Source organism: Anomaloglossus baeobatrachus, chromosome 9 (genome assembly GCF_048569485.1).
Source record: "Anomaloglossus baeobatrachus isolate aAnoBae1 chromosome 9, aAnoBae1.hap1, whole genome shotgun sequence".
Taxonomy (NCBI): domain Eukaryota; kingdom Metazoa; phylum Chordata; class Amphibia; order Anura; family Aromobatidae; genus Anomaloglossus; species Anomaloglossus baeobatrachus.
In genome coordinates this window covers 175,262,924-175,279,016 of record NC_134361.1, presented here as the reverse complement: position 1 = coordinate 175,279,016, position 16,093 = coordinate 175,262,924, and the positions used below count along the sequence as shown (strand labels likewise).

Sequence of the window (16,093 nt, the reverse complement as noted above, 5' to 3'; positions counted from 1 at the left end):
ATAGATCCCTCTGTGTGTAATGACTCTATATAATATACAGTATAGAAATAGATCCCTCTGTGTGTAATGACTCTATATAATATACAGTATAGAAATAGATCCCTCTGTGTAATGACTATATAATATATAGAAATAGATCCCTCTGTGTGTAATGACTCTATATAATATATAGGAATAGATCCCTCTGTGTGTAATGACGCTATATAATATAGAGGAATAGATCCCTCTGTGTGTAATGGCTCTATATAATATATAGGAATAGATCCCTCTGTGTGTAAAGACTCTATATAATATATAGGAATAGATCCCTCTGTGTGTAATGACTCTATATAATATATAGGAATTGATCCCTCTGTGTGTAATTACTATATAATATATAGGAATAGATCCCTCTGTGTAATGACTCTATATAATATATAGGAATATATCCCTCTGTGTGTAATGACGCTATATAATATATAGGAATAGATCCCTCTGTGTGTAATGACTCTATATAATATATAGGAATAGATCCCTCTGTGTGTAATGACTATATAATATTTAGGAATAGATCCCTCTGTGTGTAATGACTCTATATAATATATAGGAATAGATCCCTCTGTGTGTAATGACTATATAATATTTAGGAATTGATCCCTCTGTGTGTAATGACTCTATATAATATATAGGAATAGATCCCTCTGTGTGTAATGACGCTATATAATATAGAGGAATAGATCCCTCTGTGTAATGGCTCTATATAATATATAGGAATAGATCCCTCTGTGTGTAATGACTCTATATATTATATGTTTCACTTTTTGTATTGAATTACTGAAATAAATTAACTTTTTGATGATATTCTAATTTATTGAGATGCACTTGTATTTATCCCTGAGATGGAGCAAACAGACAAATCGATAACACTGACCTCCCCAAGATATCTCTGTCTTTATGTTATTTGCCTACTGTAAAAGAGATAAGTTTTAATTCTTGACCTGCTTCTTATTGGGGTTTATACTCGCATTGTTATCAACAAATTAATAGGAATCTCTGTAAAGTTGATCTGTCACCAGATTTCACAGTAGAAACCGCATACTCTATTAAATAGATTTATTAGACCTGATGAGACTGGTGTACTTACTTTGAAATCCCATGTCAGAACAGAGCTGACAGGTTTATTATCTTTATTAATTTAACTGGTCATGTTTGATGTAATATATTTCATTTCCTATCTTTCAGCCGTCCACACGATTGCACACTTATTTAATGTTGAAAGGTTTTATGATAGTGCCCAGTCGGCAAATAACACTCTTAAAGGACTATTATCAAGCATAGGTGATGATGATGGAGATTGGGTCAACCCAATAAGATCCAAGGGTGAGGTAAGACATCATGATTGCTGAATCGCGTTGTATTAATAGGAGCTCAACAATAAAAAATAAAAATACAACATTTAAATATCAGCAAATGGTTCCTGAAGCGCTATAGCAGGCCGAAAAAAATCTGTCCTGGCTGCATTGTGACACGCCAACATTCCATATAAGGGCGTGGCTGCGCATTCTTCTGAAGTTCTGGCAGCACTGTGGCTCCCAGCTCCATTCGCTTTAATGGAGGCAGGTTTTTTTGTGAATAACTGTAAAGTGTGGGGTTAAAATTTCCCCTCAAAACATACCCTATGATGCTCTCGGGGTCCAGAAGTGTGAGTGTGCAAAATTTTGTGGCTGTAGCTGCGACAGTGCAGATGCCAATCCCGGACATACACACATAAACACATACATACATACATACACACATTCAGCTTTATATATTAGATGTAAATGAGCTGCTAAGATCTATGGGACGGACACTGAACTTCCTCAGAATCTGCCTCCAGAGATTATTTTTAATAAAAGGTGGAGTTACCAGTGTGAAAAATGAAGCTAACGTAGAACAGTAGAACTGAACTTTCTCTTCTTACAAACACGTTAGTAGCTGCAGCTCTCACAGCTCTGCTGTATTATTACAATATTACAGCACTCTGCCTGTGAGATGAAAGCTGAAGCTGAGAGGAACCTTCAAATGTGTCAGTTATAATCACTGAGGGTGGTGGACTGTGGTTGCCACGTATCTACCCCCTGAAAACACCAATCGCATCATGTAAAGTAATATGAATAGTGTCTAGCATCTTTTGTAAATATTGTGATGTATGTGTTATCTGAATTGTTTGAGCTTGAAATGCTCATTTCTGGAGCTGCTCCATCTTGTGATAATGGCCACGGTCGGGTACTGCACCCACGGCCGGGTACTGCACATCCACCTCCTATTGATCTGAATAGGAGGCAGATGTGCAGTACCCGGCCATGGCTACTATCACAAGATAGAGCAGCTCCGGAACTGAGCATTTCTGGCTGCCTGCTGTCACCACCAGCTCCAAGAACGGCTGATCGGTGGAGTGCAGGGTGTTGGACTCTGGCTGATCAGACATTGATGACCTATCGTAATGATAGGTCATCAATGTAAAAGTAGTGGACAACCTCATTAAAGGGAACTGATCTCCAGATAAGCTGCGGCCACCACCAGTGAGCCCATATATACAGCATTCTAGAATACTGTATGTAAGTCCCCAAGCCGATCTTGAGTTTAAAGGGAACTTGTCACCAGGTTTTTCCAAACTGTGGCCACCGCCAGTGAGCCCGTGTGTATATAGCATTCTAGAATACTGTATATAAGAACCCAGGCCGCTCTGTATAATGTAAAAAACATATTTTATTATACTCACCTGCAGCGTTGTCTGGTCCAATGGATGTCGTTGATTTTGATCCGGTGCCTCCTATTGTCTATCCTCTTCCCCGTGTCCTACCTCTTCCACACAGTATCCTCCATTGCACTCCTGTGCAAAGTATTGTAATGCACAGGCGCGGGAAGAGGTCAAAGACTGCCCACACATGGGCACTACAGTGTTTTGCTCTGCCCTCAGCATGGCAGATAGAAGTGTGCATGCACAGGAGCGCAATGAAGGCCTCTTTGTAGATGCATCATGCACACAAAGTAAAGAAGGAGGACGGCAATTGCAATAAGAGAGGAGGTGCAGGATTAAGATCAGTGACGCTTATCGGACTAGATCGCCCCACAGGTGACTACACTAAAAGGTGTTTTTTACATTACACAGCGCGGCTTGGGCTCTTATATACAGTATTCTGGAATGCTGTATATAAGAGCTCACTGGTGGTCGCCACAGCTTATATCTGAAAAACCTGGAGACAGGTTCCCTTTAAACTGTGCATGATACGATTCACCCAGGGAAAATATTGGTTTTGAATCTTAAGGTCCAGTCACACGTAATGAATCGTTAACGAGATCATTACTACGTCACAGTTTCCGGATTGTAGTTAAATCGTTGGTGAGATCGTTGGTGAGATGTCACACAGTCATTTTCTCAACAACTTTAGTAACGATGCAGCGACCTGTATATCGATCTCGTTGGTCGTTGGGACCCTGTCACACAGCAGCTATGTAACGATTCCGACCTCGAATAGGGGCGTAGTGCTTGACGCTGTAAACCACGTAGGTGTGCATATGCGTCGCCTTTTCCACACCCCTCCGCTCCGATAGGTGGCTAATACTGCATTCTGATTAGGCAGCCGGCCTAGAAGGCAACTTTGTATCGCTTCATCCTTTGTCCCTTTTTGAGCCTTGCTTTGAGGATAGAACCTGCAACTTCAGCTCCGATCCGAAAAGCAAGCAAGCAATCGGGAACAAAGTACGAATGAATCCGGGTTCTATCCTAAAAGCAAGGCTCAAAAAGGGACAAAGCATGAAGCGATACCCAATCAGAACGCAGTACTGTTCTCAGCGTCAACCAATCGGTGCAGAGGGGGTGCGGAAAAGGTGACGCAACTACACGCCTACGTGTCACACTTTAAGTTCTCATCTAGGTCGTTAACGAGATCGTTGGTAGGTGTCAAACACACAGATCCATCCTGCCCAGCAGGACTCCAACGAGCCAAAAATGGCCCAGGACATTCAGCAACAACCAATGATCTCACAGCAGGGGGCAGATCGTTGGTACGTGTCAAACATAACGAGATCGCTGGGGAAGTCATTGTTCGTCACAGAAACTGTGAGGTAGCAACGATGTCGTTAGCGATCTCATTATGTGTGAAGTGGCCTTTAAAGCAAAGTCTTTTGATTCTTCCAAGTGATTTGCATGTAGACACGATAATAAATATTCTTATCTCTTTCCCTTACAGACACAATCCTATTTGTGCTTCACTACAATTGCTGGAGTAACAGGCGTGGTGATCACACTCGCACTGATATTGATGATCACGTCATCCACTGAGTTTATCCGCAGGTGCTATTTTGAGGTTTTCTGGTACACTCACCACCTATTTATCATCTTCTTCGCTGGCCTCCTGATTCATGGAGTGGGGTGAGTTCACTTTTCTTGGGGTTTTTACATTTCTTTGGGACGACATTTGCATTGTGATCCATTAATAGTTTTCTCGCGGTCTTCATGGAAACACATTATCCGCCTCTGGAACAATTTTTATTATTGCCCCCAATGAAGCTAAAAGTAAAAAACAAATATTCTTTGTTAAAATATAGTACAGTTTTATGCCTACAAATGTTTTGCAGACTTTTATTACAAGATTCAAAACTATAAATGTAGACACATCTTGGGAAGCAGCAATTTTTAATTTTGTTCCCGTCGCTCACGATTCATCACATGGTCACATACAACAAAGTCTTTTACTTACAACTCAAATTTGGACATTGTGTAAAATGTAAGCAAAACAAGAATGCAATCATTTGGAAATCTTTTACAGCCATATATTATTCACAACAGATCATAAAACACAGATCAGAAGATGAAAGTTGGACATTTTTCCATTTCATCTGAAAAAATGTACTTATTTAGAAATTCATGGCAGCAACACATCTCAAAATAGTTGAGACAGGGATAATAAAAGGCTGGAAAAAGAGCTGAAGGGTCTATTTTCAACTAAGTCACATGACTGTTTATAAAACAAGAGCATATTAGAGAGGCAGAGTCTCCCAGAGCAAAGATAGTCAGGTTCACCAATCTGTGAACAACAGTGGAACAATTTGAGAAAAACGTTCCTTAAGGTAAAAATGAAAAGAATTTAGAATTTAGAATTTTTTTAATTTTGATTTTGAATTTCCCACAATGTACAGCACATTCAGAGATTCTGGAGAAATCCATGCACACAAGGGACAAGGCCGACAGGAAATATTGGATGATCATGATCTTTGGACCCTCAGATGATACTACAATAAACTACACATGATTTAGTTGTGCAAATCACTAACATGCTCTCAAAAATACTTCTAGAAATCATTGGCTATGAATGCAGTTTGCCGTTCAATCCACAAATGCAAGTTAAGGCTATGTGCGCACGTTGCGTACTAGCCCTGCAGAAATTTCTGCAGCGATCTGAAGAGCACACGTGCGCTTCAAATCGCTGCAGAAAATGTCTATAGAGAAAAAAAAAAAGCCGATTCCATGCGCTCTGCCTGCAGCTCCTGCCATAGACAGAGCAGGGGCTGCCAGCAAAGCCCACGGAAGAAGTGACATGTCACTTCCTAGAACGCAGCGCTTCGGGCAGCAGCCGAAGCGCTGCGCTCTAAGACGCCACGTGCGCACGGCCCCTGCACAATCTCCATAGACTGTGCAGGGGACGCAGGACACATGCAGTTACGCTGCGCTACAAAGCGCAGCGTAACTGCATGTATTTACGCAACGTGCGCACATAGCCTAAAGCTCTATCAGGCATATATCAACAAAAACGGAGCATTATATAGAACAGGAGTCCCCGATCTATAGCTTAGTAGAAACATGTGGCTTGCAGGCCCATTATGTGTGGCTTGTGGCTGTCTACCAACTTGGTGCATAAGCCCCTGGTCTAACAAACAGCTATGAAGAGCAGGTCTCCAGATGGTGACTTTTGTGAGTAGATCTACATAGAAGAGCAGATTTGGATAGGTTAGGCTAGGAACCCCTGGATCTTGGTATACTACCTCCATGTGACTTCTGTGGAGAAGCTTTGGCTGTCATTATATAGATGATGGGGGTTCTGGGTGTCACTACTGTGAGGGGTGAGAGCTGGATGTGGCTCGCAACCCCTCTCAGAGCTGACTGTGGCTCTCAAGGTCATAAAGGTTGAGGACCACTGATATACAAGTTTTAGAACAACATATGTTCTCATCCCGACAATGTCTATTTCAGGCAAGACCTTGCATTTTTCAGCAAGACAAAGCTAAACGCTATATTCCATCCATTACAACAGCATGGCTTCACAGAAGTATAGCTCAGGTGATGAATTGGCCACCTGCAGTATAGAGCTTTCACCAACAAAAAGCATTTAGTACATTATTAATTTTTGTTCACCTTTGGCATTACTATTTAGTCTTTTATCCTCTGTTAGTTGAAGACCATAGATGTTCTTGGTTCATGACTCCTTGTTTTATCCCATAGCGAGTTACTTAATTTAATGATTAATGATGTTTATGATTGATTAATGATATTATTGTTTAGGTCATATTCTTACATATATTTATTACTGCTATAATAGTTCAATAAAACATTACCTTTTTGAATATCTTATTTATATTTTGGTGCAAATACCTTCTTTTGGAATATCTTGGTAATTTTACAAATTTTACTACCTGTTTATTACTTTGTTGTCTTTCCCTGCTACATCCATTCTCTAACATCGTTGATTTATTTGCAGTCGCATAGTCAGGGGCCAGACCTCCGACAGCGTAGAAAGTAACAGTTATGAACATTGTTATCAGAAATACTCTGCTTGGAAGGAAAAAAAAGGTAGAGATGATGATGATGATGATGATGATGATGAATGTTTAATGCCCAGTTTCCAAGGAAATGACCCAATGGTAAGTAAAGTTGTCACGTTTCACAAGTATCTTTTTTAAATATATAATTTTTTAAAATTTGAATGCTAAACATTTTAGAATATATGAAAGAAAAACAGAGACCAAGTAGAGCGGACCTCATATTTGTTGTAATATACATGGACCCCATAGAATACATACAAAAACTTGTGAACAAGAAGGGGTATTTATCATGGGGTTTTTTTAAGTAAAACTACTGTACCACAGTTGTGAAAAAGTATACAGTTTTTATTATTACAAAAAGTGCAAATATCAAAAATCACATGTGATGACAGTTAGTAGTTAGACATACATAGTTAAAATCCAATTAGATGAGACAGAGAGAGAAAAAGGTCCCAGGGAGGGAGACAGGCTACCCCTTAACTAAAACTGGTAAGAAAGTAGTATTACTATATCCCGGGGGGGGCATATAAGTAACCAGAAGATATCAATAGTATACCCCCTGGGCTAGTGGAGTGATGGAATGTCCATACATTAAACAGTAACCAACAGGATAAGGTCCAGATCAGGGCCTGAATACACCAGTATGTAACACCACCAGAATAATCTCAGAGGGAAAAAAAAAAAGTCATATAGTGGTGGGTAAAATGGCACCTGAAGGACCCACCTGTGGTATGTATACCACCCAGAAAGGGAGTCTGTCAGCCTCACATGTGGACCCGGTCCCGACACGTGTTTCGCATGTGCTTCAACGGGAGACCGTCCGCATGTGCTTCAACGGGAGACCGTTGAGATTATTCTGGTGGTGTTACATACTGGTGTATTCAGGCCCTGATTTGGACCTTATCCTGTTGGTTACTGTTTAATGTATGGACATTCCATCACTCCACTAGCCCAGGGGGTATACTATTGATATCTTTTGGTTACTTATATGCCCCCCCTGGATATAGTAATACTACTTTCTTACCAGTTTTAGTTAAGGGGTAGTCTGTCTCCCTCCCTGGGACCTTTTTCTCTCTCTGTCTCATCTAATTGGATTTTAACTATGTATGTCTAACTACTAACTGTCATCACATGTGATTTTTGATATTTGCACTTTTTGTAATAATAAAAACTGTATACTTTTTCACAACTGTGGTACAGTAGTTTTACTTAAAAAAAAGATGATAAATACCCCTTCTTGTTCACAAGTTTTTGTATTTTAGAATATATGCATAAAACAGTATAGTAATGCATTTTTATGGTTTTGAAAGAAAACTATGAAAAATATATTTTTCTGAATTACGGTATGTGCAACAGCTATGCTAGCTCTCTTAAATAAGCAATACCATCAACATTTTTATCCTTTTACTATATCACAGTCATCATATTATATAGCACTGTGTACTTACAATTGCTCATTTTGACCTTCTACCCAGTTAATTCTTCTTTTTTCCATTAAGTCTATGACATTACATCATTAAAAACTGACTAGCTGAATCCTTCTAAGCTCTATGTAGAAGCAGGAAGTCTCTTTTCCCTGCATGACTCATAATTAGAAGTACAAATCTACCTCACTGAAATAACTTTGTAGTTCTAATGATGACTCATGCAGGGAAAGAAATTTACTGTTTCTACACAGAGCTTAAAATGATTCAGCTAGTCTGTTTTTAATCAGGTGATGTCATCATTGGAAGTACAAATCTACCTCACTGAAATAACTTTGTAGTTCTAATGATGACTTATTCAGGGAAAGAGATTTACTGTTTCTACACAGAGCTTAAAAGGATTCATCTAGTCTGGTTTTAATCAGGTGATGTCATAGACCTAATGGAAAACAGAAACATTAACTGGGTAGAAAATCAAAATGAGCAATTGTAAATACACAGTGCTATATAATATGATAATTGCAATATTAAAGGATAAAAACTTTGATAGGAGTGCTTAGCTGCTGGACATAAAACGTGCTTTATAAAACCTACAGCAGGGAGCCCAGTAAGTGCCCCAGCATTAAAATTAGGGTTTCTACCCCTAGTTTATGCTTCTGCTAGATGGAGCAGCAAAAACATGGTGGCAAATTATTTATAAAAGATAGAACAGCTCTAAAAGTATAATTTAGTAAGTATGGTTGAAAAAAATATATATTTATCAAGTTCAACCAGTCGTGGACATATCATTGGTGCAACTTTTGCAGCACAAGAGGTAAGGGGGCTGATTGCCACATAGAAAGTAGGTGGAATTGTGCATTATGAGGCACTAGTGGACTGTAAAGGGTCCCTGTAGCTTTCTTACACAGGACACTTTTCTATCTGTGTCCGCTAATGAGTTAAACCAAGGGATAGAGGAAAATAGCAAGGAAGTAAAGGGGTATTTGTAAAACCTTAATGCATGGTCCAGTCTTTCCCAAGAGGGCAACTTTTTCTCCCTAAAACAAAGTGTTGTTTTACTGAATGAACATTCAGAAAAAGAATGTTATACATTTATATAGTTATGTTATTTTTTCTAAGAAAATATTTTTTATGGAAGCCAATGATGATTGCCCATTGTCCATTATCTGTACTTGTGTCTACCTACCCATACCTGTCACCCTGTCCCAGCCATGTCCTCTGTACCCACCTGCTCCTGCCGTCCTGTGTGCCTCAGCCGTCCCAGATGCACCAATCAGTACTAGAGACTCCGCCTGTCCGCCTAGCGGTCCTGTCTGCCTCAGCTGCCCCTGTCAAGACCTGAGACTCTGCCTGTCTATACCTGAGCCCGTTCCTGGAGTCAGCTGCCACAGCCCCGGACACTGCCCTGGAAGTGACACCTGGCGTCTACCCAGTAGGCACTTAATTAAGCCCCTCCCACAACAGAATCAGTCCAAGTCCCTCCCGTGGTCTAGTGGGTCCACTCCGGCTCGCCATCTCACCACTATCGGTGAGCGTAACCGTGTCATTCAAAAGTACAACACCTGCAAAAAAATATGCATTCATGCAGCTATGTCAATAGAAAAAAAATATAAATAAGTTATGGCTCTTTCTCTTATGGAAGAAACAGAAAACAAAATATCAGAAATTCGCTGCTTTCTTAAGGAATTAAAAGGGTTGTGCAATGAATAAAGTTCATTTTAATCAATAGATCTTGGAATAATAATAATTTCCACAATTGGATGTATATAAAATGTTCTGAAATACAGTTAGGTCCAGAAATATTTGGACAGTGACACAAGTTTTGTTATTTTAGCTGTTTACAAAAACATGTTCAGAAATACAATTATATATATAATATGGGCTGAAAGTGCACACTCCCAGCTGCAATATGAGAGTTTTCACATCCAAATCGGAGAAAGGGTTTAGGAATCATAGCTCTGTAATGCATATTAACCAAAAAGAAGGACCAAAGATCCATATCTGTTTACACTTTGAGCAATGCAGATTCCACCATATTACTCATATATGAAACCAAAAGGGGTGTTTCTGCACATAGGAATTCCATCCAATATCCATCATGGTTTAGAAAAAATATCAAATTTTATTTAGTCATAATTGAAGTACAACATTATATTATTATTTTATTATTCGCTGGTATACACAGAATTTAAAAAGACCCTACCCCATAAAAACAACCAAAGAAAAACTGGTGCGTTGTGGAACAAGACATAATATCAAAAAATTCATGTATCATACATATATATAGATTCCTGGGTATGAATAGGCAAGGGCACATCCAATGATTGCCCACAACTATATTAAGGTGCCAATAAAGCTCAATGTGTTTTTAAACCTTAAACCTGCAGTTTACATTCCATGTTGTGGCCAAATCTATGATTCATAACTATATGGATGGAATAAGGCTATTTTTCAGTTGGCAAAGTTGATATATACATCATTTATAGGGGACACAATCTTCAAAGACAATATATATGTATATAGTACAATCCAATACACAGGGGCACAAGACTGCGTTACTACATAAGGTATATCCCAACATTTAAAGATGTTTTGTATTTTGTCAACCTGATATTTGCCTTATGTCATAAATGGATTATCCCCATCAAGGTTGAAATAATTCAGAGGGCCAAGGTTGATGTCCCCAACAGGTGAACCACAACGCCCAGCACCTCAATATAAACACTGGTACGTTCCATATCACATATATAATTATGAGTTGCTAGATGTAATTATAAATAGGTGAGGACACCTCCAGAGATTTCCCACAAGATCTTATATCAGAGGCAAATACACCTCCGTTAAGGTTTAGTACAAATCAAGGAGCCATAGTCTGTATACCCAGGTGACGAACCACAACGCCCAGCACCTCGACGCGCGTTTCGCCTCTCGCTTCGTCAGGAGGTGCTGGGGTAGCCGTGGAGTCACTCTTATATAGTGAAAACCCACCTGGTGTCTTAGTACGGCGCGCGCCGCACAGCGGAGGTCGCATCGCCCACTTCCGCCGGCGTCCCGGAAGGCGCTCTGCGCATGCGCAAAGAACAACCCACAATTGGGCGCCGGCAGAGGGGGCGAGGCAGACTCCGATGTGCAGAGCGCGCTCTGACATCAGTGTGGCCGAGTGGCCATATTAGATGGGGGCAAAAGTACTGGCAACATTCAAACCAAATCCACATGCATGTTGTGGCTTTCAGGGCGGTGATTTTAGTTAACAATTGTATATAACATACAGCCTAAGCGCATATGAGAAGGAAAACCTTGGAAACCATGACGAATTCAATAAGAATTATCCGGGAAGCATAATTAAGCATGTTTATGAACATCTGACCTCTGGTGGACAGACCCCTGTACAACATCAAAATATACCCAATGGTAAGTAGAAAAGGGGGTATGATACACAAATACCAGAACTCATATATTAGCAGATATTCACCCACCACATTAACATATATAGCAACATTCGCAATATAAATGAAATGGGATAATGATTTTTGCTTCCAGATGTGCAATCCCTCAAGATATAATTCTCATAATCCATGGGAGCCTTCTCATGCGGTTGTCACTTCATTCCGTCCCTATGCAACATACATGTGGAACATTCTACATAAAAAGAAAACAAAAAGGTACAAAAAAAAAACCCATAATTAGAGTGACCAAAAAGTTATTAAAAGCAAGATACAAGGCGGCAGGCAATCCGGTAACAGAATCAATAGTCAGTGCCAAATCAAAAATACATATTATATGTATATATTTGATCATAACAAGGGGGCCAGCAAGATGAGGACAAAGGTCAGCAAAACAGAGGATGAGGGCAGGGGGACCACATGGCGGAGAGGGAGCCAACGGAGGCAAAGTCTTATAAAAAAGGTTTAAAGGAGATAGAATCATTTAACCCCCTCGGTTTCTCCGTCTCCAAAACCGTGATCCACCTGACCTCCCTCTGTGCCAGGATTCTCTTAGGATCACCCCCCCTGGGACTCAGATATATTCTATCAATCCCCCGGAACTTAAGAAGCCGCCAATTGCAATTATGACTCTCCCTAAAATGCTTCGGGATGTTCTTCAATAGCTCAAGTTCCTCAGGTTTCACCACCCCAGCAGCCCTTTTTATGTCCCTAATGTGCTCCAAGATCCTTACTCTAAACTCACGAGAGGTAAGCCCCACGTAAATGAGTCCGCAGGGACATTTTGCCCAGTACACCACATACGTCGTCCTACAGTTGATATTGTGGACGATTTTAAACTCTTTGTTGTTTGCAGAGTTATGGAAGGTAAAGGTCCTTTCCATTTGTGAGCAAGCCCCACAGTCTCCACAACTGAAGGAGCCCCATCTAGGACCCCCAGTCCTCTCCAAAAAATTTGAGGGTGGTGGTATGTAGTGACTCCTCACTATCATATCCCCCAATGTTTTGGATCTTCGAGGAGTGATTTGTGGTCTATCTGATAAGACAGATTTCAAGTCTTTATCAGACAATAAAATGGGCCAATACCTCTCTACAACTTCCTTCATTTTACGCCACTGGGAGTGATAAGGTGTAATTAACCTCACTTGGTCATCCGCTTTCTTCTTTTTTGATGGAACCAAAAGGTCATCCCTAGGGGTCGCTCTAGCCCTATCATATCCCTGTTGGATTGCCCTATTAGTATAATGCCTGTTCCTAAAGCGTTTTTTCAAATCCAGGGCTTGCCCCTCAAACAGGTCAACATTTGAGCATATGCGTCGAGCCCTAAGGAACTGACCTGTTGGAATTGAGTTGATGACTTGTGGCGGATGGGATGACTTGGCACTCAGGAGAGAGTTCACAGCTGTGCTCTTTCTGTAGATGTCCGTTCTTATTAAACCGCCCTCGTCCTTCACAACCCTTACGTCCAAAAACTCAATAGAATCCATGCTGGAATGATAAGTCAAATTTATATTGAAAACATTATCATTCAATGCCAGCATGAATGAATCAAGCTTTTCCCGCTCACCCTGCCAGATAGCAAAGACATCGTCTATAAACCTCACCCACATCAGTACTGAGCCACAGTCCTCCTCAGGGAATTGTATCAGGCGTTCCCAATACCCCAGGAAGAGGCACGCATACGAGGGCGCACAAGACGCCCCCATAGCGGTGCCCCTCTCCTGGAGATAGTAGCGCCCCCTGAAGAGGAAGTAGTTGTGGGTGAGGATAAATCTAAGCAGGGTGAGGAGGAGATCAATCAACGACCTGTCAAGGGATGTGGTACATAGAAAAAATTCTACTGCCCTTAACCCATCTCTATGAGAGATGGACGTATAAAGAGACTCCACGTCTGCAGTGAACATTATAGTATCACTGTCCAGATGTAACTCCTGCAGACGGACCAAAAAGTCAGTGGAGTCTCTTATATACGAAGGCAGATCCATCATTAAGGGCTTCAAGTAATAATCCAGAAAGACACATATGGGTTCACATAGACCATTGATGCCCGAAACGATGGGTCTACCGGGCGGATTTTCAATGTCCTTGTGGACCTTTGGTAGAAAGTATATGGTCGGTGTTGTTGGAAGCCTGTTAATTAGTCCATCAAAGACTGATTGTGGTATGATATTATCTTCAAGGGCTTTTTTCAAAATCCCCTCCAATTCATTTAAGAATGAGACAGTTGGATTACTGTCCAATTTTCGGTAACATGATCGGTCATTCAGTTGCCTGAATGCCTCATGCTCATATTTAACAGTGGGCCAAACCACGACGTTGCCCCCTTTGTCGGCCTGTTTTACCACAATGTCCCTCATCCTAGATATTTCGTTAATTGCTTTTCGTTGGTTTGGATTCAAGTTGTCATATGATCGTACCTCAGGAAGTTTTCGCAAATCCTGAACAACTAATCTAGTGAAGAGTTCTACTGTGGGACAGGACGACAAAGGAGGAAAGGCCGTGGATCGTTTTTTAGCTGTTTGTGGAAATTTTGCCCCAGTTGGTTCAACTTGTTCAGCCAGTAAAGATTCCAAAAGGCTGACAATCTCCCTATCTTGTTCAGATAGGCCAGCCAAATCTCCTCCATCCCTACTTCTTGCGAAGTGTTTTTTATATAGGAGCTTACGGCTGAACAGTTGAACATCTTTAATAGCCATAAAGCTGTCAAATTTGGCCACTGGTGAAAATGAAAGTCCCAACTGTAACACTTCAAGTTGTTCTTGAGTGAGTAATCTATCTGAAAGGTTAATTACCTTAAGATTATCCTTAGGAGCAGAATCCTTCAAGCCTCCCATTGGATAGTTTGCCTTCTTCTTAGAAGAGTTGCGTGTCGTTACTCCTCCCATCCCGGATCTCTCAGGGGGGTCATTAGATGGTATATGATCTAAATTGGGATGTGGGCTCCTTGAGCGGTCATCAGAAGAAAGAGAACTATTTCTCTGTTGGGATCTTGATCTAGATCTTAAGCCGAATCTCCTCGTCTGATGCCATCTGAACACATTATTAGTTTCATGATCCGTGATGTCCCGCTGGAACTTTTTGAGTTTAAATTGTTTTATGTCATTCTCCCATTCTGCACTTTCTTTATGTATGTCCTTCTCAAGGGCATCAATCGCCTCCTTAGACATCTTAGATCTGATTTCATTATTTACTTGTTCAATTTCGGTTTCAAGGGATTCTATTTTTTTCTTGTCTAGACCGATCAAAAGTTCAAGCATTGTACGAGAACAAAGACTACAGGCTTCCTCCCATCTTTTCTTAAAGACATCATCTGAAATTTCAAATGAGGGAAAAACCTGAATTCTGAGTCCCCTGGGCGTAATCCCTCGAGATAAATATTGTTCCAGGGATGCTTTATTCCACCAGGCCCTCATCCGCCTCCTCAGCAGATCTTTAATTTTTGTCTGTAACTCACGATTTGGCAATGAAAACTGAGCACTGCTCTGTCCGGTGCCGCCACCAAATATCTCACCGATCTGTGAGGCCCAGCAACCATCACGACTTTTATAGTCCATTTTGAGATCTAGATCCAAAAAAGAGAACACAATATTAACCAAAAAGAAGGACCAAAGATCCATATCTGTTTACACTTTGAGCAATGCAGATTCCACCATATTACTCATATATGAAACCAAAAGGGGTGTTTCTGCACATAGGAATTCCATCCAATATCCATCATGGTTTAGAAAAAATATCAAATTTTATTTAGTCATAATTGAAGTACAACATTATATTATTATTTTATTATTCGCTGGTATACACAGAATTTAAAAAGACCCTACCCCTCTGAATTATTTCAACCTTGATGGGGATAATCCATTTATGACATAAGGCAAATATCAGGTTGACAAAATACAAAACATCTTTAAATGTTGGGATATACCTTATGTAGTAACGCAGTCTTGTGCCCCTGTGTATTGGATTGTACTATATACATATATATTGTCTTTGAAGATTGTGTCCCCTATAAATGATGTATATATCAACTTTGCCAACTGAAAAATAGCCTTATTCCATCCATATAGTTATGAATCATAGATTTGGCCACAACATGGAATGTAAACTGCAGGTTTAAGGTTTAAAAACACATTGAGCTTTATTGGCACCTTAATATAGTTGTGGGCAATCATTGGATGTGCCCTTGCCTATTCATACCCAGGAATCTATATATATGTATGATACATGAATTTTTTGATATTATGTCTTGTTCCACAACGCACCAGTTTTTCTTTGGTTGTTTTTATGGGGTAGGGTCTTTTTAAATTCTGTGTATACCAGCGAATAATAAAATAATAATATAATGTTGTACTTCAATTATGACTAAATAAAATTTGATATTTTTTCTAAACCATGATGGATATTGGATGGAATTCCTATGTGCAGAAACACCCCTTTTGGTTTCATATA

General features: G+C 40.2%; 1 protein-coding gene across 1 annotated transcript in view; it reads left to right on the top strand.

Moving 5' to 3' along the window:
* The window catches only part of NOX1 (NADPH oxidase 1), a 68,073-nt gene that overhangs the window by 27,238 nt on the left and 24,742 nt on the right, over nucleotides 1-16,093 (top strand). The window contains exons 8-10 of the mRNA XM_075324908.1: nucleotides 1,222-1,364; nucleotides 4,212-4,393; nucleotides 6,717-6,879. Of these exons, the coding sequence (XP_075181023.1) occupies nucleotides 1,222-1,364; nucleotides 4,212-4,393; nucleotides 6,717-6,879 (488 nt within the window). The remainder of the gene's footprint in view (nucleotides 1-1,221; nucleotides 1,365-4,211; nucleotides 4,394-6,716; nucleotides 6,880-16,093) is intronic.